Raw genomic sequence first — 25,765 nt, 5'->3', positions numbered from 1 at the left:
ACTACACCGGGTTCACAAAAACCTCAGTCATGACACTTAGACAGAAGAAGGTGTTTCTCCCGGAGGAGAAGGCCAAGGAGTTGTCATCTCTGGTCAGAGACCTCCTAAAACCAAAACAGGTGTCGGTGCATCACTGCATGCGAGTCCTGGGAAAGATGGTAGCTTCTTACGAAGCAATTCCCTTCGGCAGGTTCCATGCAAGGATCTTTCAGTGGGATCTGTTAGACAAGTGGTCCGGATCGCATCTTCAGATGCATCGGCTGATCACCCTGTCCCCGAGGGCCAGGGTGTCTCTGCTGTGGTGGCTGCAGAGTGCTCATCTTCTCGAAGGCCGCAGATTCGGCATACAGGACTGGGTCCTGGTGACCACGGATGCAAGCCTCCGAGGTTGGGGGGCAGTCACTCAGGGAAGAAACTTCCAAGGACAATGGTCGAGTCAGGAGGCTTCCCTACACATAAATATTCTGGAACTAAGGGCCATTTACAATGCCCTAAGTCAGGCAAAACCCCTGCTTCAAAACCAGCTGGTGCTGATTCAGTCAGACAACATCACGGCGGTCGCCCATGTAAACCGACAGGGCGGCACAAGAAGCAGGATGGCGATGGCAGAAGCCACAAGGATTCTCTGATGGGCGGAAAATCACGTGATAGCACTGTCAGCAGTGTTCATTCCGGGAGTGGACAACTGGGAAGCAGACTTCCTCAGCAGGCACGACCTCCACCCGGGAGAGTGGGGACTTCATCCAGAAGTCTTCCAGCTGATTGTAAATCGTTGGGAAAGGCCACAGGTGGACATGATGGCGTCCCGCCTCAACAAAAAGCTAAAAAGATATTGCGCCAGGTCAAGGGACCCTCAGGCGATAGCTGTGGACGCTCTAGTGACACCGTGGGTGTACCAGTCGGTTTATGTGTTCCCTCCTCTTCCTCTCATACCAAAGGTACTGAGGATAATAAGAAAGAGAGGAGTAAGAACTATACTCATCATTCCGGATTGGCCAAGAAGGACTTGGTACCCGGAACTACAAGAAATTATCTCAGAGGACCCTTGGCCTCTGCCTCTCAGACAGGACCTGCTACAGCAGGGGCCCTGTCTGTTCCAAGAGTTACCGCGGCTGCGTTTGACGGCATGGCGGTTGAACGCCGGATCCTGATGGAAAAGGGCATTCCGGTTGAAGTCATTCCTACGCTGATAAAAGCTAGGAAGGATGTGACAGCAAAACATTATCACCGCATATGGCGAAAATATGTTGCTTGGTGTGAGGCTATGAAGGCCCCAACAGAAGAATTTCAGCTGGGTCGATTTCTGCACTTCCTACAGTCAGGTGTGACTATGGGCCTAAACTTGGGATCCATTAAAGTCCAGATTTCGGCCCTGTCTATTTTCTTTCAAAAAGAACTGGCTTCACTGCCTGAAGTTCAGACGTTTGTTAAGGGAGTGCTGCATATTCAGCCTCCTTTTGTGCCTCCAGTGGCACCTTGGGATCTCAACGTTGTGTTGGATTTCCTAAAATCACATTGGTTTGAGCCACTTCAGACCGTGGAGTTGAAATATCTCACGTGGAAAGTGGTCATGCTTTTGGCCTTGGCTTCGGCTAGGCGTGTGTCAGAATTGGCGGCTTTGTCATGTAAAAGCCCCTATCTGATCTTCCATATGGACAGGACAGAATTGAGGACTCGTCCCCAATTTCTCCCTAAGGTGGTATCAGCGTTTCATTTGAACCAACCTATTGTGGTGCCTGCGGCTACTCGGGACTTGGAGACTTCCAAGTTGCTGGATGTAGTCCGGGCCCTGAAAATCTATGTTTCCAGGACGGCTAGAGTCAGAAAAACTGACTCGCTGTTTATCCTGCATGCACCCAACAAGCTGGGTGCTCCTGCTTCTAAGCAGACTATTGCTCGCTGGATCTGTAGCACGATTCAACTTGCACATTCAGCGGCTGGACTGCCGCATCCTAAATCAGTCAAAGCCCATTCCACGAGGAAGGTGGGCTCTTCTTGGGCGGCTGCCCGAGGGGTCTCGGCTTTACAACTTTGCCGAGCTGCTACCTGGTCGGGATCAAACACGTTTGCAAAATTCTACAAGTTTGATACCCTGGCTGAGGAAAACCTTGAGTTTGCTCATTCGGTGCTGCAGAGTCATCCGCACTCTCCCGCCCGTTTGGGAGCTTTGGTATAATCCCCATGGTCCTTACGGAGTACCCAGCATCCACTAGGACGTCAGAGAAAATAAGATTTTACTCACCGGTAAATCTATTTCTCGTAGTCCATAGTGGATGCTGGGAGCCCGTCCCAAGTGCGGAATTCTGCAATACTTGTATATAGTTATTGCTTAACTATAGGTTTTTTTTTGTTCTGAGCCATCAGTTTAATGAGGCTCAGTTGTTGTTCATACTGTTAACTGGGTATGAGTTGTACGGTGTGATTGGTGTGGCTGGTATGAGTCTTACCCTGGATTCCAAATCCTTTCCTTGTAATGTCAGCTCTTCCGGGCACAGTTTCCCTAACTGAGGTCTGGAGGAGGGGCATAGAGGGAGGAGCCAGTGCACACCAGATGTAGTACCTAATCTTTTCTTTAAAGAAGTGCCCAGTCTCCTGCGGAGCCCGTCTATTCCCCATGGTCCTTACGGAGTACCCAGCATCCACTACGGACTACGAGAAATAGATTTACCGGTGAGTAAAATCTTATTTTAGCTTAGCAGAAGTGCAAACGAAAGGATCGCAGAGCGGCTACAAAAAAATTTTGTGCAGTGTCAGAGTAGCTCAAAACCTACTCAGCGCTTGTGATGACTACAGACTGTTCAGTTACTGTTTTGACGTCACGAACACGCCCTGCGTTCGCCCAGCCACGCCTGCGTTTTTCCTGGTACGCCTGCGTTTTTTCGAACACTCCCTGAAAACGGTCAGCTGACACCCAGAAACGCCCTCTTCCTGTCAATCACTCTGCAGCCAGCATTGCGACTGAAATGCTTCGCTAGACCTAGTGTGAAACTACATCATTCGTTGTAACAGTACGACACCCGTGCGCATTGCACCGCATGTGCAGAAGTGCATTTTTTTTGCCTGATCGCAGCGCAGCGAACAACTCTGAATGACCCCCAATTGCCACATCTATATACTGCTGCACCTGTGTATAATGGCCACATGTATATACTGCTGCACCTGTGTATAATGCCAACATATATATACTGCTGCACCTGTGTATAAAGCCCACATGTATATACTGCTGCACCTGTGTATAATGCCCACATGTATATACTGCTGCACCTATGTATAATGCCCACATGTATATACTGCTGCACCTGTGTATAATGCCCACATGTATATACTGCTGCACCTGTGTATAATGCCCACATGTACTATATACTGCTGCACCTGTGTATAATGCCCACATGTATATACTGCTGCACCTGTGTATAATGCCCACATGTATATACTGCTGCACCTGTGTATAATGCCCACATGAACCCTTGGGCCCATAAATTGTGTGTAACTCTGGCTCTGGTACTAGCTAGTGCCTCCCCAGCCATTGACGTCACCGCACGTCCCTGCTCTGCACAGTATATATGATGCGCTCGTTACACAAATCCCATAGAGGCGGAGAGTTGGGAGCCCCTAGTATACATAAATATGTGGCATTTACCCTGCCCCCATCCTCACCCCTCCATAGGATTTGGAGGTGCTTTGAGTCCAAACATTCAATTTCATTTAAGGGGAAGTTTTGTAAAACCTACCTTTTGCTTGGGAGCTTTTTTTACAATGGCTTTAAAACAGGCGGATTTCGGAACGGCAAAACTGCTGTAAATTCCACATTTTCAGAATTGTTGACTTGATTTTTCTGTTAAGAAAACTACAAACATCCAAATTTGTCAGTTGTCGGATTGCAAAACCATCAAAGAACGGAGGTGAAGTAACCGAGTGTTGACTGAGGTATCTGACCAATCACGAGCAGTCACCATAGACATTTCCTTAGGACAATCTCCTATATAATAGCCCAGATCTGTGACTGTGTGGATAATGCTGGGCGTGGCTAGGAGCTCTCACTGGGTCAGCGGCAGGTCTATCACACCCAGCCCACAGCTGCGTAAGGAAATAAGTCACAGATATATGTATGTATACGGCAGGGATAGGACAGGAGCACACACCTGCCAGCACATGCGGTACAAGGGAATCCCCACCATGCCCACTCCGGCAGCAGTCACGTAGGCCAGCACGGTCTTCTTGCGGGTCCTCCAGTCGTACTGTGATCCGCCGCTCCGGAACCCCCGGCCGACCCCCGTGGCCGCACATGCCGTCCAGGGCAGAACGCTGCACCACAGCCCCCGGCTCCGCCGCTGCGCCCTCCACACTGACATCATCCAGCTCACTCTGTCACTTGCCGACGGAAGCGCCACCAGATCTCCGCTCTCGCTCGGTACTGGAGCCGGAGGACACCAGGGCTCATTTCTCCATGCGGCTTGCTGTACCGGTACTGTATGCCGGATGTGGGGGCTGCGGTACTTGGGCACTAGGGACCTAACCATAGATAGCTCATATCTAAATAGTGCCTGCTTCAGGTGTCTAGGCAGCAGTTCATCATTATACAGCACCCCCTCCCTCATCCGCCCATTCCCTAATACCCTAACCCAAACCTTTTACCTAACCCCTAACCCAAGACGCTACACCAACCCTAATACCCTATCGGTAATACCCTAACCCAAACCTCTAAACTAACCCTAACCGCTACACCAACCTTAATACCTTATCCGTAATTCCCAAACCCCTAAACTAACCCTAGCCCCTAACCCAAACTGCTATACCTACCCTAATACCCTATCCGTAATACCCTAACCCAAACCTCTAAACTAACCCATAACCCAAATCGCTACACCAACCCTAATATCCTAACCCAAATCCCTAAACTAATCCCAATATCCTAACCCAAACCACTACACCAACCCTAATACCCTATCCCTAATACCCTAACCCAAACCCCTAAACTAACCCTAACCCAAACCCCTATACCTACTCTAATACCCTATCTGTAATACCCTAACCCAAACCTCTAACCTAACCCATAACCCAAATTGCTACACCAACCCTAATACCATATCCCTAATACCCTAACCCCTAAACTAACCCTAACCCACATCGCTGCACCAAGTGTAATACCCTATCCCTAATACCCTATCCCAAACCCCTAAACTAACACTAATATCCTAACCCAAACCGCGACACCAAGCCTAATACCCTATCCCTAATACCCGAACCCCTAAACTAACACTAATATCCTAACCCAAACCGCTACACCAACCCTAATAGCCTATCTCTAATACCCTAAGCCAAACCCCTAAACTAACACTAATATCCTAACTTAAACCGCTACACCAAGCCTAATACTCTAACCCCACGTAGGCAGCAGTGATGCAAGATCTGTCCCCACCTGAATTATGCCCAGTCTGCGCCGAAGAACCGAACCAGGAAGCAATGTGACAGCATTACGCTATCCCACTACTTCCAGCTCTCCGCCAGGACAGGATCTTATTGGAGCCCATCTCCTGGCAAGATGATTATAGTAAATTTGCGTGAAAATATTAATATTCACATTGTGAATTTGGGTGAAAAATATTTATCAATGCCGCATTAAAAATGCGGATTGTGATAAATACGCCCCTTAGTAGCAGAACATTGTGCTCACCTGCCATGCTTAGGTACAGTTTTGTTGTGAATGGAACTGGTCCTCCGTCCACCCACACCAATTCTGATCGCAGCTACTGTACCAGCCATGCGGTAAAGGGGCAGAGGTGCACCTGCAGGGAGGGGTCATAGGCACACATGGGTAAATGGGGCAGGTGTACAGATGGGAAGGGGGTAGAGGTACAGATGGGAAGGCGGCAGGGGCACCGATGGGTGGTGGGGCCAGAGGTATAGATAGGAAAGGGGCAGAAGCAAAGCTTGGGAGGGGGCAGAGGTACAGATGGGAAGAGGGCAGAGGCACCAATGGGGGGGGCACAGGTACAGGTGGGAAGGGGAAGTGGTTCACCTTGTGAGTGGTGGGCCCAGGTGCACAAATATGCCTTGGGCCCCCCTCCTCTGTCCAACTCTATGTTCATAATATGCCGTATGGCAGAGGGTGAGAGAGAAAGGGAGACAGGGATAGACAGTGGGTGACAGGGAGAGGGTGATGGGGAGGGGAATAGGATGACAGGGAGAGGCAGTGATGACAGGGGGAGGGTGACAGCAGTGGGTGACAGGGAGAAGGTGACAGCCATGGGTGACAGGGAAAGGGTAACTCCAGGGAGAGGGTGATGGGGAGAGGAATAGGGTGACAGGGAGAGGCAGTGATGACTGGGGGAGGGTGATAGCAGTGGGTGACAGGGAAAGGGTGATGACAGGGATAGCATGACAGCCATGGGTGACAGGGAAAGGGTTACGCCAGGGAGAGGGTGATAATTTTCTTACCTGGGCCCAGAACTACAGCGCGGGGAATGGTGGCTCCTTCTTGGGTTTAACACTGGGGATGGTCATGAGATCGTGATGTCAGATCCCCGGAGCAGGCGGCAAGGACAGTCTCAGAAAGGAAGCCAGGGTGGAAGCAATTGATAGAGGAGAGGGGATCGCGCTTTCCTCCCTTCCTCCCTTCCCCGCACTCAGGGTGGGATATACTTAGCCTAGATAATTTCACTGTGATAACGCACCAGCTAATCAGCTCCTAACTGCCATGTCACAGGCTGGGTTCGAAAAATGACAGTTACAAGCTGACTGTACTTTATCACAGTGAAATTATCACTTTTCAAGGCTTAGTACATCCCACCCTCAGACAGAGAGTAGTTGCCAGCTTAGTCTCAGACAACTGCTGTACATTACTGGGGGACTGGTGGCCCGCGGCATGGAACGGGGGGGATAGGAAATGATATGAGTCAGTGTGACTCACTGTAATGCTGTGGACCCCGCTGCACTGCTGCTGATTCCCCCTCTGTGAAGGAGGCAGCCATACTGATGGGAGGAGGGCAGAGGTACAGATGGGAAGGAGGAAGCCATACTGATGGAGGAGGGAAGAGGTACAGGTGGGGGAGGAGGCAGCGGTACTGATGGGGGAGGAGGGCAGAGGTACAGATGCGGGAGGAGGCAGCGGTACTGATGGGGGAGGAGGGTAGAGGAACCAATACGGGAGGAGGGCAGAGTTACAGATGGGAGAGGAGGGCAGAGGTACCGATGGGGGAGGAGGGCAGAGGTACAGATGGTGGAGGAGGTAGCGGTACTGATGGGGGAGGAGGCAGCGGTACTGATGGGGGAGGAAGTAGCGGTACTGATGGGGGAGGAGGCAGCGGTACTGATGGGGGAGGAAGTAGCGGTACTGATGGGGGAGGAGGGCAGAGGTACTGATGGTGGAGGAGGTAGCGGTACTGATGGGGGAGGATGGCAGAGGTACTGATGGTGGAGGAAGCAACGGTACTGATGGGGGAGGAGGCAGCGGTACTGATGGGGGAGGAGGGCAGAGGTACAGATGGGAAGGAGGCAGCCATACTGATGGTGGAGGAGGGCAGCGTTACAGATGGGGGAGGAGGGCAGAGGTACCAATGCGGGAGGAGGCAGCGGTACTGATGGGGGAGGAGGGCAGAGGTACTGATGGGGGAGGGGGCAGCGGTACTGATGGGGGAGGAGGGCAGAGTTACAGATGGGGGAGGAGGGCAGAGGTACCGATGCGGGAGGAGGCAGCGGTACTGATGGGGGAGGAGGGCAGAGGTACAGATGGTGGAAGAGGTAGCGGTACTGATGGGGGAGGAGGCAGCGGTACTGATGGGGGAGGAAGTAGCGGTACTGATGGGGGAGGAAGTAGCGGTACTGATGGGGGAGGAGGGCAGAGGTACTGATGGGGGAGGAGGGCAGAGGTACTGATGGTGGAGGAAGCAACGGTACTGATGGTGGAGGAAGCAACGGTACTGATGGGGGAGGAGGCAGCGGTACTGATGGGGGAGGAGGGCAGAGGTACTGATGGGGGAGGAGGCAGCCATACTGATGGGGGAGGAGGGCAGCGTTACAGATGGGGGAGGAGGGCAGAGGTACCAATGCGGGAGGAGGCAGCAGTACTGATGGGGGAGGAGGGCAGAGGTACTGATGGGGAGGAGGGCAGCGGTACTGATGGGGGAGGAGGGCAGAGGTACTGATGGGGGAGGGGGCAGCGGTACTGATGGGGGAGGAAGCAACGGTACTGATGGGGGAGGAGGTAGCTGTACTGATGGGGGAGGAGGTAGCGGTACTGATGGGGGAGGAGGGCAGAGGTACAGATGGGAAGGAGGCAGCCATACTGATGGGGGAGGAGGGCAGCGTTACAGATGGGGGAGGAGGGCAGAGGTACTAATGCGGGAGGAGGCAGCGGTACTGATGGGGGAGGGGGCAGCGGTACTGATGGGGGAGGAGGGCAGAGTTACAGATGGGGGAGGAGGGCAGAGGTACCGATGCCAGAGGAGGCAGCGGTACTGATGGGGGAGGAAGTAGCGGTACTGATGGGGGAGGAAGTAGCGGTACTGATGGGGGAGGAGGCAGCGGTACTGATAGGGGAGGAGGCAGCGGTACTGATGGGGGAGGAAGTAGCAGTACTGATGGGGGAGGAGGGCAGAGGTACTGATGGTGGAGGAAGCAACGGTACTGATGGGGGAGGAGGTAGCGGTACTGATGGGGGAGGAGGCAGCGGTACTGATGGGGGAGGAGGCAGCGGTACTGATGGGGGAGGAGGGCAGAGGTACCGATGGGAAGGAGGCAGACATACTGATGGGGGAGGAGGGCAGCGTTACAGATGGGGGAGGAGGGCAGAAGTACCGATGCGGGAGGAGGCAGCGGTACTGATGGGGGAGGAGGGCAGAGTTACAGATGAGGGAGGAGGGCAGAGGTACCGATGCAGGAGGAGGCAGCGGTACTGATGGGGGAGGAGGGCAGAGGTACAGATGGTGGAGGAGGTAGCGGTACTGATGGGGGAGGAGGCAGCGGTACTGATGGGGGAGGAAGTAGCGCTACTGATGGGGGAGGAGGGCAGAGGTACTGATGGGGGAGGAGGGCAGAGGTACTGATGGGGGAGGAGGCAGCGGTACTGATGGGGGAGGAAGTAGCGGTACTGATGGGGGAGGAGGCAGCGGTACTGATGGGGGAGGAGGCAGCGGTACGGATTTGGGAGGAGGGCAGAGGTACTGATGGTGGAGGAGGGCAGAGGTACTGATGGTGGAGGAGGTAGCGGTACTGATGGCGGAGGAGGGCAGAGGTACTGATGGTGGAGGAAGCAACGGTACTGATGGGGGAGGAGGCAGCGGTACTGATGGGGGAGGAGGGCAGAGGTACTGATGGGGGAGGAGGGCAGAGGTACTGATGGGGGAGGAGGGCAGAGGTACTGATGGGGAGGAGGGCAGAGGTACTGATGGGGGAGGAGGCAGCGGTACTGATGGGGAGGAGGGCAGAGGTACTGATGGGGGAGGAGGCAGCGGTACTGATGGGGGAGGAGGCAGCGGTACTGATGGGGGAGGAGGCAGAGGTACTGATGGGAAGGGGCAGAGACATATGGGGAGGAGACAGTGGGGAGACTGGTTAGAGACAGAGCAGGGATAAGGAGACAGTAAGAGACTGCAGATGTAAGGAAGTACAGTTCCTCTGTGGTGTGTGTGCTGCAGCTACAGATCCAGCCTTCCTCTGCGCATGTGATTCCATAGGCAGCAGGAAGGAGAAGAGAAGAGTTGGGGGAGGGATAACTGCAGAGCAAAGAAAGGAGGCTGATCTGGTGGGGGGGGGGGGGGGGCTGAGGGGGGAACCTGTATGTGAGAGGGGTTTCCCAGGGAAGGTTCCTTCACATAATCTAGCCCTGCGGCATGCACTAATTATTTCGGCCATTGCTTCACAGAAGCAGTTTGTAGTTCGGATTATTGGAGCCACCGGACCCCCTCCATCTGCCCTGGCAGCATACAGATGTTCCACCTGAACCCTCCTGATAGTGGCCCTTTCTGCAGCTGCCGGGCCAGCCCCTTCTCATGCTGCTAGATGCCGACACAGCGCAATGTAGCAGTGCAGCCTGACACTGTCACTGACAGCCGGGAGGCAGCCTAACCTCCCGGCTGTCAGGTACAACTTACATAGCGCTCTAGTGGTCCTAGCGCACCCTGCCTCCCGGGGCAGCCCACCAATTGCCGGTCACAAGCCCCTTGCGACCCACTGGGCCCTAGCAGTGGCGTGCGGTGAGGTCAGTGGCTGGTGAGGCACTGTAGCCGTAATGTCCACCGTGTCCCACCGATGCCCGCTACCGCCCCCGAGTCGATGACTGCGCCGAAGTTACACGCGCTCCCAGAAAAGTAAGTGTGGTCTCGCAATGAGGGTGAGGACTCACAACAAGGTGTGTGGTGGCATGACGAGGAGAGGGTGACAGGAGAGAGATGGTGATGGGGAGACAGTGATGCAGGTGAGATGCAGTGGGTGACAGGGAGAGGGTGACAGGTAAAGGGTGATGGAGAAAGGCAGTGGGTGAGGGTGACACCAGGGAGTGGATGACAGCAGTGGGTGACATCAGGGAGACGGTGACTGAGAAATGCCAGGGAGAGTCAGTGGGTGATGCCATGGAGAGGGTGATAGCAGAGGGTGACAACAGGGTGATGCCAAGGAGCTGGTGACAGGAAGAGGGTGACAAGGAGAAGGTGACAGCAAAGGGTGACGCTAGGGTGGGGGTGATGCCAGGGAGCTGGTGACAGCAGTGTGTGACGCCAGGGTGAGGGTGATGCCAGGGAGCTGGTGACAGCAGTGTGTGACGCCAGAGTGAGGGTGATGCCAGGGAGCTGGTGACAGCAGTGTGTGACGCCAGGGTGAGGGTGATGCCAGGGAGCTGGTGACAGCAGTGTGTGACGCCAGGGTGAGGGTGATGCCAGGGAGCTGGTGACAGCAGTGTGTGACGCCAGGGTGAGGGTGATGCCAGGGAGCTGGTGACAGGGAGAAAGTGACGCCAGGGGGCTGGTGACAGGGAAGGTGACAGATGTGGGTGGGTGACAGAGAGAGGGTGACAGCAGTAGGTGACAGTAGAGGGAGATGCCAGGGAGTGAATGACAGCAGTGGGTGACAGTAGAGGGTGATGCCAGGGAGCGAGTGACAGCAGTAGGTGACAGGGAGAGAGTGACAGCAGTAGGTGACAGTAGACGGTGACAGGGAGAGAGTGACAGCAGTGGGTGACAGGGAGAGGGTGATGCCAGGGAGAGAGTGAAAGCAGTGGGTGACAGTAGAGGGTGACAGGGAGAGAGTGACAGCAGTAGGTGACAGTAGACGGTGACAGGGAGAGAGTGACAGCAGTGGGTGACAGGGAGAGGGTGATGCCAGGGAGAGAGTGAAAGCAGTGGGTGACAGTAGAGGGTGACAGGGAGAGGGTGATACTAGGGAGAGCCCATTCTGCCGACAGTACAGAATACTACATATGCAGTACAGCCCTGTCCCCTGGGTCCCTTGAATACAGCATGGGTGAGCTCAGTCTATTACAAAGTACCCCTCCCAAATCCCGGCCAGCAGCAACCCAAGCCAACCCATCCACCCCCCCCCCCCCCCCCGCCCAGCAGGCCAGGCAGCATTTGCACCCTGGTAGCCATCAGGAGGTGTTGCTATTAGCCCCTCTCATAAATGATGCACCAAGTCCTCACCAGTAAAGCATTGCCCTTGCCTGGTTGCAAACTGTAAAGCTGCAGAACTTAATCAGGATTTATTTATTACTCCAGCGAGATTAATCGGGTATTCTTCCAAATCTAGTTATTGTAAGCAGCGTCATTATTCTGCTGTTTTGAAGACTGATGTGCGGACCACACAGGGAACCGCCAATTCCCGGCTGCCTTGCTGGACATTTAGGCAGATGGCAGCCATTCATTTTCAAATATTGTCATTGTCACAGGTAACATGAGCCGGAAGGTATCATGACAGGGATGCCTCCCGCAGCCCAATAGCCCCCCCCCCCCCCCCGTGTAAATCCCGGCCAGCAGCCGCCGCAAACACACACACACACCCTCCCCCGCAGCCAGTGACTGGGGATTTAGCACACCTGGTGGTTTTTAGCTCAGCCTCCCGTGTACAGGGCTCCACCGCAGTGTGTCGGAAAGTCAGTGCACCGCAGCGTGTCTGGAAGCCAGTCCCGACAGAGGTGAGTGGATTGCGGCCCCTCCTGCCCCGCTAGCTGGAGTGCGTTGCTGAGGGACAGGTGGGGCAGGGGGTAGTGGGCGGAGGCATATGTAAATAAAAATGAAAAAAAAAAAAATCCTACACGTTGGAGGGTGTTACATGCTTTGGTGCCCCCCCCCCCCCCCACCCCCACCCCTTCTGAATCTGCCCATTCACATCAGTGTTAGTGACAGGGCTGAAAGCACGCCCCCGTCAAAGAGGCACTTCTAGTAGGTGTCGCTTTTGCTGGTTTTTTAACGGGCTTTCACTGCCCAATTCTTGGCTCCGCCCCCCGCTTCCGGCTCTTTAATATAGACTGCGGGAGGCACCGAGAGCCTCCGACACACATTTAAAACCGTTTTTATAAAGTAAAAATGATTAAAACAATATAAAGGCTAATGCAGATACTTATGATACAGAATAAGTATCTTAGTATTATTGTAATCATTAATGACAGGGGAGGCACTGCCTCCCCTGACTGCACGTCCCTGGGCCCTAGGCGCACGCTTGGTGCCATGTGGTAAATCCGGCCCTGTCCCCCGCGCACTCTCCACCCCATCTTAGCAGTCAGCACAGTGTCACTATCTCCCCAGCATATGCAGCTGTGTGCTGAGCTGCGGTGGGTCCAGGAAGGCTACTGCCACTGAGCAGCAGGGACTATAATGACATTGTATTCTCATATACTTTAATATGGAGTTGGATCCCCCTTTTGCAGCTATAACAGCTCCCACTCTTATTGGAAGGCTTCCCTCAAGATTTTGGAGTGTTTCCGTGGGAATTTGTGCCCATTCACTCCGTAGAGCATTTATGAGGTCAGCCACTGATGTTGGACGAGAAGGACTGGCTCGCAATCTCCGTTCCAGTTAATCCCAAAGGTGCTCGATGGGGTTGAGGTCATGTCCTTCCACATCGAACTCATCAAACCATGGGGGTAATTCTGAGTTGATCGCAGCAGGATTTTTTTTAGCAGTTGGGCAAAACCATGTGCACTGCAGGGGAGGCAGATATAACATGTGCAGAGAGAGTTAGATTTGGGTGTGGTGTGTTCAATCTGCAATCTAAATTGCAGTGTAAAAATAAAGCAGCCAGTATTTACCCTGCACAGAAACAATATAACCCACCCAAATCTAACTCTCTCTGCACATGTTATATCTGCCTCCCCTGCAGTGCACATGGTTTTGCCCAACTGCTAACAAAGTTCCTGCTGCAATCAACTCAGAATTACCCCCATGGTTTGATGAGTTCGATGTGGAAGGACATGACCTCAACCCCATCGGGCACCTTTGGGATGAACTGGAACGGAGATTGCGAGCCAGTCCTTCTCGTCCAACATCAGTGGCTGACCTCATAAATGCTCTACGGAGTGAATGGGCACAAATTCCCACGGAAACACTCCAAAATCTTGAGGGAAGCCTTCCAATAAGAGTGGGAGCTGTTATAGCTGCAAAAGGGGGATCCAACTCCATATTAAAGTATATGAGAATACAATGTCACTGGGGCACAGTCATGTTGGAAAAGAAGAGGGCCTTCCCCAAACTGTTGCCACAAGGTTGGAAGCATAACATTTTCCAAATTGTCTTGGAATGCTGAAGAATTAAGATTGCCCTTCACTGGAGATAAGGGGCCTGGCCCAAACCATGAAAAACAGCCCGATACCATTATTCCTCCTCCACCAAACTTCTCCTCTGGCATAATGCAGTTAGGCCGGTAACGTTCTTCCGGCATCCACCAAAGCCAGACTCGCCCACCTGACTGCCAAACAGAGAAGCGTGATTCGTCACTGCACAGAACACGTTTCCACTGCTCCACAGTCCAGTGTCCGTGTGCTTATCACCACTCATCTGACGCTTGGCATTGGACTTGGTATTGTGAGGCCTGCATGCAGCTGCTCGGCCATGGAAACCCATTCCATTAAGCTCCCACCGCACGGTCCTTGTGCTTACATTAAAGCCAGTGGAAGATCAGAACTCTTCAGCTATGGAATCAGCAGAGCGTTGGCGACTGTAACGCACCATGCGCCTTAGAGTCGCTGACCCCGCTCTGTGATGTTACGTGGTCTTCCGCTTCGTGGCTGAGTTGCTGCTGTTCCTAAACGCTTCCACTTTCTAATAATATCACTTCCAGTGACCGGGGAAATATCCAGCAGGGATTACATTTCACAGACCTTCTTACTGACCCATTGTGTATCACAAGTGTCTGCATGGCTAGGGGCTTAATTTTATACACCTGTGGCAACGAGTCTGATTGAAACCCCTGAATTCAATCAATTCAATCATTAACAGCTGTGGCCAAATACTTTGACCATATAGTGTAAATGAAACTGATCAGCTGCACCAAATCTACCTGACGGTGTCCTGAGCCATCACCTGGTCATGTCAGTGGTTTTACAGATCTATTAAAATATTCTATAACCACATTATTGGTTGTGAAATTACAAATCCCATAGCTCTATACAAGGTTTATATACCCCATGTTTTGCTATTCAGTACATTGGTGGTCATTCCGAGTTGTTCGCTCGCTAGCTGTTTTTAGCAGCCGTGCAAACGCTATGCCACTGGGAGTGTATTCTAGCTTAGCAGAAGTGCAAACGAAAGGATCGCAGAGCGGCTACAAAGTTTTTTTGTGCAGTTTTAGAGTAGCTCAAAACCTACTCAGCGCTTGCGATCACTTCAGACTGTTCAGTTCCTGTTTTGACGTCACAAACACGCCCTGCGTTCACCCAGCCACGTCTGCGTTTTTCCTGGCACGCCTGCGTTTTTTCGAACACTCCCTGAAAACGGTCAGTTGACATCCAGAAACGCCCTCTTCCTGTCAATCACTCTGCGGCCAGCAGTGCGACAGAAAAGCTTCGCTAGACCCTGTGTGAAACTACATCATGCTTGCCTACCTGACCCTCTCCATGAGGGAGAAAATGCTCTGTTCCTGGACTTTCCTGGTAATGTATGATTGCCATCACCTGTGGTGAAACACCTTTCTTATCAATTAACTAGCTCACCACAGGTGATGGCAATCATACATTACCAGGAAAGTCCAGGAACAGAGCATTTTCTCCCTCATGGAGAGGGTCAAGTAGGCAAGTATGAAGTACATCGTTCTTTGTAATACTATGTCGCGTGTGTACATGCACAATAGTGCCTTTTTTTGCCTCATCGCTGCACAGCAAACTAATGCATCTAGCGATCAACTCGGAATGACCACCATTGCCCCTTGGGATTTAAGACACCTTTCCCCTGGGTTTAGCGTTTCCTAGATGAAATATACATTGTAAGCTTTAGGCGTTACCCTCTCAGTTGTGAGTAGGGTGCGTTCATTTCTATATACATTATAAACCTTTACAAGGTGACGGATAAACTTTTACATCTATACATTCTGCTGCGGAAAAATACCTGTCACCTACATTTAGCTGTATTACTTGCAGAATAATAAAACTGTCACATTGCATAGACATCACAAGACCTGTAATAGTCTATGGGGAGCATTCACTTAGTGTTGGGTCCTCTCCGACAGTGAGTGACACTTCAGTATTCATTGCAGGCCGTTTCCGCCCATTTCGCCTCTCATTCCGACCATTCATTTTCGCTCTTTCTTATGAATGGACGAAAATAGACTCGTTTTGGACCGTAGAGGGGTCGAAAACACATGGATGAGCAAGAGATTCCGCTCATCCATGTGTTTTTTATAACATGAAGGAATTATCAATAGGGCGAAAAAACGGCACTTCAATTGAATATTGAAGTGTTGAAAAGTGCCGATTGTCGTCGGAAAGTGCCGTCTTTCCGCCCTGTCGGAAATTCTGACACTAATTGAATACTCCCCTATGTATATAACTGACCTGCAGTCTGACATATTTATTTACTTGCAGTTTTGTTTTTAATAATATTCATTTTTGGTTCTGCTTCTTTCTCTGAACTGAAATGAAACTGTAACACAAACCAGGAAGACGTATACAATTAATGCTGAGTGATTCACTTCCAGTACACGCAGATGGGTGTATACAGTGCTGTGCAGCCGCTCCTATAGGCTGAGCCTGCATGCTGTGTAGGGGAGTGGAGAAGTGTCTGACGTCTGACACTTCCTACACCAGCACTTTATAAGCTGCCACAACATGACCAGAGAAGGACACCGCTTATACCAGCTGAGCTGACAGTGGCACCGAGATCTAGCAGGTACTATTACATTTACATCATACATCCTGAATAGGTATAATATTGGCATCATGGGGTCTATGTATCAAGAGGTTTTTCCATAAAATTATGTGGAAATTGAAGTTTCTGCATAATGTTATGGTTTGTGGCTATGTACTAATAACACAATGCAGGAGATGTGACAGAAATCTGCAGAACGCCAGTTAGCGCTACAGATTGTAGTCCCCATTATTACCAATGGGGACCACGATCTGACCCCTATGTACTAAACTCTGAAAAGTGAAGCTTGGTCACACTGAAGATGGTGTAAACCCCTTTTAGCCGATGGAGGAATGGTAGACGGAGAGAGAACTATATATCCTCCGTCCGGCAACGACCGCGATCCCGGAACCTGACACAGAATATGCGCAGCGTCAGATTCCCCCCGGGAGATTTTCACAAACGTGAAAACTCCTCCAAAATGCCGGGGAAGTAACCTGCGGGTTTCTCTACGTACATAGCGGGAATATTTTCACTAAAAATGACAATATCCACCGCGTTATAATCATGGCAGTTCTGTGACTATTAATACAAATGCCCTTATATGTATTTTCAAGGAGGGTATTTATCAAAGCATGGAGAGAGATAGAGTGGAGATAAATAAATCACTAACCAATCAGCTCCTAACTGTCATTTTTTCAAACACAGCCTGTAACATGGTAGTTAGAAGCTGTTTGGTACTTTTTATCTCTCTACATGCTGTGATAAATACCCCACTGACATCACTGTTCTGTATATGGAAGTATAATTACAGATGGTAGTGCACATATTTGACTCTATAATTTTCCAAGTGATAAAACAATAACCTGTGAGTTGAGCGTTTCTCCCCCAGATCCCACCAGTTGTAGTAATCCTCAACCTGTTAAATGATCACTCGCACCCTGGCTAGGTGATGGCTCTGTTGATTTTCTAACTTAATGAAGAATATTGTGTAAATTGTACCATACTTGCCTACCCTGCCGCATTCTGCAGGAGACTCCCTGAAATAGCAGCAATCTCCCTGACTCCCTGAATAGTCCAGCAATCTCCCTGATTGCACCTTACCCCCATCATGCAGCTGTTACAGTCTTGGGGAAAAAGATAAATCAGAGATACATGCATTCAATTGGGCTCATCAGTGCCATATCCCTGCATTGGTTATAAGGCAAAACGATCCTTATGGCTACATGCATTTTTAATAAGGTTTCTCGTGGCCGCTTAAAGTATATGGAGCAAATAGATCTTACTAACGTTGGGGCTCATTTACATTTGGATGTAAGTCATGTTTATGATATGCCTCTCAGATGTAGCAGTACACATCCACACTGATAGGTGTTACTTTCACTATCTGCCTGAAATGCTTTTTCAAAAGTAGGCAAGTATGAGTTGTACACAGTTGTGTGCTGACAGCAGTGTTCTGCATAGTGGTAGATTCTTATTACACGGGAGTAGATTTCCAGTAATATACTTACTTCCTTGTTAGACACAAAGGATATAACAAACATGTTTACTTGTGTGTTTCTTTCTCCATTCTGGCCTCACAGTGTAATTATGTAGCTATATAATTATATGTATGTAGAACAGAAATACAATAGATTCTGTTATCGTAGCCTATTAATTCCCAATGACAACTATCAAGTGTTCCCGACAGGTCATATTACGACCATGTCTGTCTGTGGAGGGGGATAATTACTGATACAGCAACATGTAATAGCTCACCGTAGACACTGAACGATATCGTTTGCTATACTGGATGGCGTCACCCGGCCATATCCAGTCTTGTACAATAAACATAAATATATTGTATATAGTTAATGACCTGTAGGAGCACCCAACGTTAATGATATAGGGGGTCATTCCGAGTTGATCGCTGGCTGAAAATGTTCGCTGCGCCGCGATTAAGTAAAAAAACGGCACTTCTGCGCATGCGTATACGGCGCAATGCGCACGCGCGACGTACTTTCACAATGGGCGATGTATTTTTACACAAGCTCTAGCGAAGCTTTTTAGTCGCAATGGCCGCCGCAGAGTGATTGACATGAAGTGGGCGTTTCTGGGTGTCAACTGACCGTTTTCAGGGAGTGTTCGAAAAAATGCAGGCGTGGCTGGGCGAACGCAGGGCGTGTTTGTGACGTCAAATCCGGAACTAAATGGTATGAAGTGATCGCAAGCGCTGAGTAGGTCTGGAGCTACTCAGAAACTGCACAATATTTTTTTGTAGCCGTTCTGCGATCCTTTCGTTCGCACTTCTGCTAAGCTAAAATACACTCCCAGTGGGAGGCGGCATAGCGTTTGCACGGCTGCTAAAAACTGATAGCGAGCGATCAACTCGGAATGACCCCCATAGTGAATACACATTGGACGATGTGAACGCTATATTTTCCGATCCGCCGGTTCGGACGATACAGTATATCAGGTGCACATAGCCAAGTGTGTACCCAGCCTAAGAGGGCAACTAACCTTGCAACATTCTTAGTGGTAAATTTACTAATTCTTCTCAACTCATTTAAGCAGGAAATTAATCAGTATCCAGTATGTTGGCAAAAGATGATAATGGTCTTGAAGGATCATATTCAGACCACAGTAATAGGCTAAAGTAATCTGTATGTGGCTAAATCAGACATTAATAGGGGTATTTATCAAAGATTGGAGAGAGATAAAGCACTAACCCATCAGCTCCTAACTGTCATTGTATAGGCTGAAATGTTAATAGCTGATTGGTTTGTGCTACACTTTAGCACACTCCGTACTTTAATAAATGCCCCCTAAATCCAATTGTATGGTAGGATCTGCCGGTGTGTCGCCAGTTTAAGAGATCAGTATTGTCACTTTATTCAGCATTAGATTGGTCACCGAGAGCAGCTTCTAGTGATGAGTAGAAATTGGATATATTCTGCAAACATCTGATAGTTATTTTCTAAAATATTTTTTACAGGCCACAGTTATGGGCAGTTTGGTGAGAACCTTTATTTTCTTGGACCTGGAAGCCACAGGCCTAAACCAAGATGATCCTAAGATTACAGAGGTGTCTCTGGTGGCTGTCCATGTGTCCTCTTTGAGGAACCCAGTCCATGATGATTCGGGAAAACTGCAGTTACCCCGAGTGCTAGACAAGCTTTCTCTGTGTGTAGATCCAGGGAAGCCCCTCACTCAGAAGGCTGCAGAGATCACCGGTCTTAGCAATGAACAACTGACCACTTGTGAGAAGCAGTTGTTCGAGGAGACTCTCATTAACACCGTCAATGAGTTTGTGAATCGTCAGGCCCAGCCTGTCTGCCTGGTTGCCCATAATGGATTTTCATATGACTTTCCCCTACTGAAGGCTGAACTGCTGCAACACCAGCGCGATTTCCCTAGCTCCATGCTGTGCCTGGATTCCTTACCAGCTTTAAGATACCTGGATAATCAGAACCGTCCAAACACAGTCAAAGGGCGGTACTCCCTTCCAGAACTGTACCGACGTTACTTCGGCACGGAGCCAGATTTGTCTCATTACGCAGAGGGCGATGTGATAACTCTCATCCTGGTCTTCATGTCCAGAGCAGAGCAACTGCTGGAAGCAGCCAGTTACAAGAGGTGGGGAGAGATCGCCCCTATGTACGGATTACCCACAGTGCAATAATCACCCGATGCTTCGTGCTCAGCCGTGTGATGGGACTGTATATATAATGATATACTATATGAAATATTAACTAACACGTCCATTCCCAACTCTTTTTTTATTTTTTCTCTGATTTAGTATCTTACCTCTGCAGTTTATGGTAAATGTGTATTATTGTTCTTTTTGTATTGTGAATTAAACTGAACTTTGTTTACATACTTTCAAAGTTTTCCTCTGGTTTTCTTTTCAGTATACTGTATATTCCCCTTCCCTTGTTATTTCATCCCCTATCTTCCGGATTCCTCTGTAGGGAATTTGGAGCTGTGTAGCGAATGACGCGGGTGCTGCTAAATTGGAAGGGAGAAATGTACGAGAAGGTAAAAGGTTTGTAAAGCGCTATAGATGAGGACACGTTTTACTAGTAGTAACTTCTGTATGTCACACAGAGGCAGTGGCGGAACTTGTGAGTGGTGAGCCTAGGTGCAAAAATATAATTTGGGCCCCCTTCCTCCACCCCTACCTAAGTTCACAGTATGCCACACGGCAATGGGTGACAGGGAGAGGCAGAGGATGACAGTGTAAGGCAGGGGAGGCAGAGGTTAACATAGAGAGGCAGAGGGTGAGAATGGAAGCCAAGGGAAAGAAGAGGGTGACAGGTAAACAAACACAATGTTCTATGTGGTGTGGAGACCAGTGGACATGTACCTTGGTGAGGGCAGGAACACCGCGGGCACTGCGCTGTCTGTGACAGGGACCCCCACCCTTTGTGCTTTCCTCAGCATGGCACTCGGTCAGGCAGACTCTGATAGTGCCAGTTACACTGGGTGTGAGCTGCCTGTACTGTAAGTCACAGATAGCAGTGAATCAGAAATAATGTACAGTAAGCGGCTGTGATTATCAGTGCTGATAGGTGGCCGGCTCCCTCTATCAGTTCGGCACACATAAGGTCAGCCCTGCCTCCTTAACATAAAAGGCAGGTGGGGCCACCCTGCTTTCTATACTGGGCCATTCATCTGACATTGCTCTCAATGGTCTGCAGTTGGGGGTAGCTGCAGTGGGCCTCTTAGTCCTTAGATGCCCTGGTGCAATGCACCTGCTGCACCAATGGTAGTTCCGCCTCTGCATAGAGGTAGAACATAGGCGCCGAGAGGTGTATGTGTAATACCCTGGAACTGCAAGCACAAAGTTTCTGTGGCACTACAGGTGCCAGCATGACTGTAATAAAAGTAAAAGGGTTGTTGGAGCTGTATAGAACTGCTTCCTGCACAGAAGGGGTTAACAGCCCAGCTCACAGCACAACAGATCAGCTGCAAAAAGCAAATGCAAGACTCACCAAGTTGCAGCTCAGGGCGGGAAATCCCAGATAGAATGTCTCCCTGGGAATAAAAGGTTATAAAAGGCTGTCAGCAGCAGCCTGGTGTCTTTTGCAGCCAGAAGCCTGGAGTGTTAGCTAGGAGAGAAGCGTGGTATGTGAGCTGGAAAGATGTAGTCTTTGTGAGGGCTCCTCACATGTTTATGTGGGGAGAGATGCCAGCCACAGCAAGGCACCTGACAGAGGGAGATACCGCAGTGTGAGAGCAGCAGTACTCAGAATCCAGTGAGAGGGTGATGCCAGGAGAAGTGTGTGCTACAGGTGTGAGTCTCGAGAGAGGAGGTATCTGGGGAGTGGTCGGAAGCCACGCAGCAGGATTAGAAGCCCCCCATGGACAAGAGTCCTCGCTATGACAGAGAGAGAGAGATGGTAACCTGGTATGTGTAGCACTACTGGTCACAGAATGCCCTGGTACGTAATGCTGTTTGCCATATTCATGCTGCTGCAATTAAGTCATGCGCTGGAGGAGGTGCCCTAATGTATGATCTAATGTAACCGTTATGCTTTGTGCTGGAGGAGTGTTAAGAAGATATCCCTGCTTTATGTTAAATAAACTTTATGCTGTTTTATGAGATGGCCTGGCGCTCAATTCTTTATGCGCTGCACCGACACCTGTAGTCCACTCCCACAATGCAACAGTAATTAAACACCTGATTATTCAGGGGACCCTCTGGTATCTGTGCCTGAACCCATGACCAGCCGGGGCAGAGTAAGTGTGATGCACTATACACAGTGACTGCAGTTTTTGCATACCTAGTACCAGTTGGGTTTTACATATGTGTTTGGGTGGGGGTACAAATTACCTGGTCTTAAGCCACACCCCTCGAGTATACTTACCTGGATCCGGGAAACAGGAACCTCCTTCTTTGTGGCGCCATCTTCCCTTTGACATCTTCAGGACATGAAAGCAAAGTCTCGTCTATCTCTAGTGCACTAGCGAGATTTTCCTGAATATCACTGGGAAGATGGCGTTGGCTGAGGATCTGAACGACGCCCCCTTGTGGACTGCGCAGGTAGTCCACAATGAGTTTTGTGGTAATATGTATTATTTGTAGGGAACATGGACATGCCCCCTGTTTAGGCTCCACCCCCACCACCAATTAAGTACCCGGGTTCGGCGTTGCTCTCTACGGCCCTAATCATAACCTGCCTTTTTTGTAATAATTTAATCTGGCTACTTGTGCTACAGGTACAGAATCCTGACGGTGAAATAAAGTGGATATTATGTTTAGGACCCAGAAACCCCCCCGTAAGGCTGGGTACACACTTGTACAATCATACTTCCAATCAGATTTTACTTTGGATATTACTTATGATCAGATGTCCCGATCAAAGTGCTGATTGGTGCGTAGTGCGTACACACCTTTACAATCTATCTCGCCACCTGATGAGTATTAGGATGCCCATATAACCTGACCTACAGATGTGACCCGTTCTCTTCCAATAAAACATGATGGAAGACGTGTACACTCTCTTATGTCTCATGAGCGGGAGGGGAATTGGAAGTAGTGGTGACAATTGTATAGGTGTGTGCCCAGCTTTACACCATTGATTGGGGGTGGGAGTAGAAAGAGGTCAGTGCGGATTAAGCCATAAACACATACATTACTATAAGGAATAATTTCACTGTAATGATAGTCGTTTAACCCGTATACAGGAATTTGTTTTGTCAAATTACTGGTTTTATCAGAAGAACTTGTTATGCAAATACTTGTGAGTACATAATGACTCAGAATATATACAAGATGATGATCTATCAGGCAGTATATAGGACAGTAGGTGTGTTACTGTAACACTTGATACAATTATATGAACAAGGAGTATAATCCTATTCTCTGTTCATGCACAGTATAGTAAAAAATGCTGAACTATATGTCAGGATATAGTTTAAATATTTTTTATAGTTTGTAACATAATGTAGCTGATATATTATTTTAATGCTTCTAACATCACATCTGAAAATCCCGATGATGGGCTGTAATCACATTTATTACCTCCGTATCCAGGCAGAATGTTGAAATGTGCTGAATGTCGACATCTAAGTCAAATTGTCAACACATCATTTCAGTGCTCAATTTAGGGTTAGCCATTCGGACTGTCACAAGTGCACAATCTAAAAACTAAGAAACCTGGCCATTAGAACAATTATAATACTCAATTCAACGTGGAATAAAATTGAGGTTCTTAGCATAATTTTCGGCCAAAAATTATGGGCCCACCTACCACGGTCATGTGATCTGATCAGGTGGGTTCTTAACATTCCTAAGATTCAAGATCACAGCACAAGACCCCCCATGCCAGCACAACCCAACCACCCCAAGGCATCACACTACTGAGAAGTAGCAGTTTAAATGTTAAGAGATGTTACACTAATAAGTAGCTGCTCCAGCTCATTGCTAATGCCCTTGGACATTCTCAAAGTTGACATATCATATGATCACCTACCCCTTGTGCCGCAATACTACCTGCGACGCAACCAGAGTATGTGACTTATTTGGGATGTTATTTTGAATTATGTCTGTCTATGATTCTAAAGATTCACTGTGACCAGTAGCGGATCTTGCTACGGGCAAGCAGGAGTTTTGCCCTGGACGCCGCTGCCATTGCAAGATCTGCTACTGGTGCCGCCCATTGCTGTGTAGATGCAGTGCTGTGCGGTGCACGATGAAGTCATCGCGCACTGCAAGGCATTATGGGAGCGGCACATAGACGCTAGAGGTCATAATTGACCTCTAGTGTCTATGCGGTGATATGGGAGAGACGTCATGATGTCTCTCCCATAGTTCCGAGGAGCAGCGCCGGCGGCCGGAGACGGAGGGCAGCAGCGGTCGGGAAGCAGGAGCGGGGATAGTGAGTATTAAATTTTTTTTTTTTGTAAGCGGCGCAACTAGGGGGCACAACTCTACGGGGGCACAGTACTGGGGGCAAGACTACTGGGGGCACAACGCTACAGGGGGCACAACTCTACAGGGGGCACAGTACTGGGGGCAATACTACTGTGGGCACAGTTACAGGGGGCACAGTACTGAGGGCACAACTACTGAGGGCACAGCTACAGGGGGCATAACTGACCACGCCCCTTCTCCATGAAGCCACGCCCCTATTTTTTTGCCCTGTACACCACAAGGTCTAGATCCGGCCCTGCCTGTGACATATAAAGAGATGATTGTTGGACTGCTGTGTGCAGGGAATACAGTTGTGTGGCTGCACATAGGGAGTCTCTGCAAATTATAATTGGGACCAATCACTTTATAATTCGCTCCTTGCCTCTAGCACTATAAGAACATAATATGTGGCTGCACACAGGGGTCTCTGTGATTGAGGAAACAATGACTGGCTTACCTTGTGGAATAATTTATGACATATGCTTTTGTGAATAGATTACATCATAAAGGAGTTTACTATTTGTCCCTGCTGGGTGTGGAAGAAAAACACCTGAATGAAATCTTCTATATGATTCATAGTAATACACATAAGTGGTATTTGCGATCTTTGATACTCGTTTGAGAAGCTGGCACTTCAGTGTTATTACTAGTGATGTGCACCGGACATTTTTCGGGTTTTGGTTTTGGATTCGGTTCCGCGGCCGTGTTTTGGATTGGGACGCGTTTTGGCAAAACCTCCCTGAAAATATTTTGTCGGATTCGGGTGTTTTTTTTACAAAAACCCCTCAAAAACAGCTTAAATCATAGAATTTGGGGGTCATTTTGATCCCATAGTATTATTAACCTCAATAACCATAATTTCCACTCATTTCCAGTCTATTCTGAACACCTCACAATATTATTTTTAGTCCTAAAATTTGCACCGAGGTCGCTGGGTGACTAAGCTAAGCGACCCAAGTGGCCGACACAAACACCTGGCCCATCTAGGAGTGGCACTGCAGTGTCAGACAGGATGGCAGATTTAAAAAATAGTCCCCAAACAGCACATGATGCAAAGAAAAAAAGAGGTGCACCGAGGTCGCTGGATGGCTAAGCTAAGCGACCCAAGTGGCCGACACAAACACCTAGACCATCTAGGAGTGGCACTGCAGTGTCAGACACGATGGCAGATTTAAAAAATAGCCCCCAAACAGCACATGATGCAAAGATAAAAAAGAGGTGCACCGAGGTCGCTGGATGGCTAAGCTAAGCGACCCAAGCGGCCGACACAAACACCTGGCCCATCTAGGAGTGGCACTGCAGTGTCAGATAGGATGGCAGATTTAAAAAATAGTCCCCAAACAGCACATGATGCAAAGAAAAAAGAGGTGCACCAAGGTCGCTGGATGGCTAAGCTAAGCGACCCAAGTGGCCGACACAAACACCTGGCTCATCTAGAAGTGGCACTGCAGTGTCAGACAGGATGGCAGATTTAAAAAATAGTCCCCAAACAGCACATGATGCAAAGAAAAAAAGAGGTGCACCGAGGTCGCTGGATGGCTAAGCTAAGCGACCCAAGTGGCCGACACAAACACCTGGCCCATCTAGGAGTGGCACTGCAGTGTCA

The 25,765-nt window shown here is 49.6% G+C and overlaps 1 protein-coding gene across 2 annotated transcripts in view; it reads left to right on the top strand.

Moving 5' to 3' along the window:
- TREX2 (three prime repair exonuclease 2) overlaps positions 1-20,128 on the top strand; it is a 29,962-nt gene extending 9,834 nt beyond the window's left edge. Inside the window, exons 1-2 of one of the 2 annotated variants that reach the window (XM_063936311.1) lie at positions 16,160-16,304; positions 19,237-20,128. In XM_063936311.1, the coding sequence (XP_063792381.1) occupies positions 19,246-19,923 (678 nt within the window). In that variant the 5' untranslated portion in view covers positions 16,160-16,304; positions 19,237-19,245 and the 3' untranslated portion in view covers positions 19,924-20,128. Of the gene's footprint in view, positions 1-16,159; positions 16,305-19,236 lie in introns of those variants that run through there. The other variant, XM_063936310.1, reaches the window with a different exon arrangement.
- The last annotated feature ends 5,637 nt before the right edge of the window (positions 20,129-25,765 follow it).

The sequence above is a fragment of the Pseudophryne corroboree genome, chromosome 8 (assembly GCF_028390025.1).
Source record: "Pseudophryne corroboree isolate aPseCor3 chromosome 8, aPseCor3.hap2, whole genome shotgun sequence".
NCBI classification, from domain to species: Eukaryota; Metazoa; Chordata; class Amphibia; order Anura; family Myobatrachidae; genus Pseudophryne; species Pseudophryne corroboree.
The sequence above is the reverse complement of the archived record's forward strand: the minus strand, read 5'-3'. Positions and strand labels throughout refer to the sequence as shown.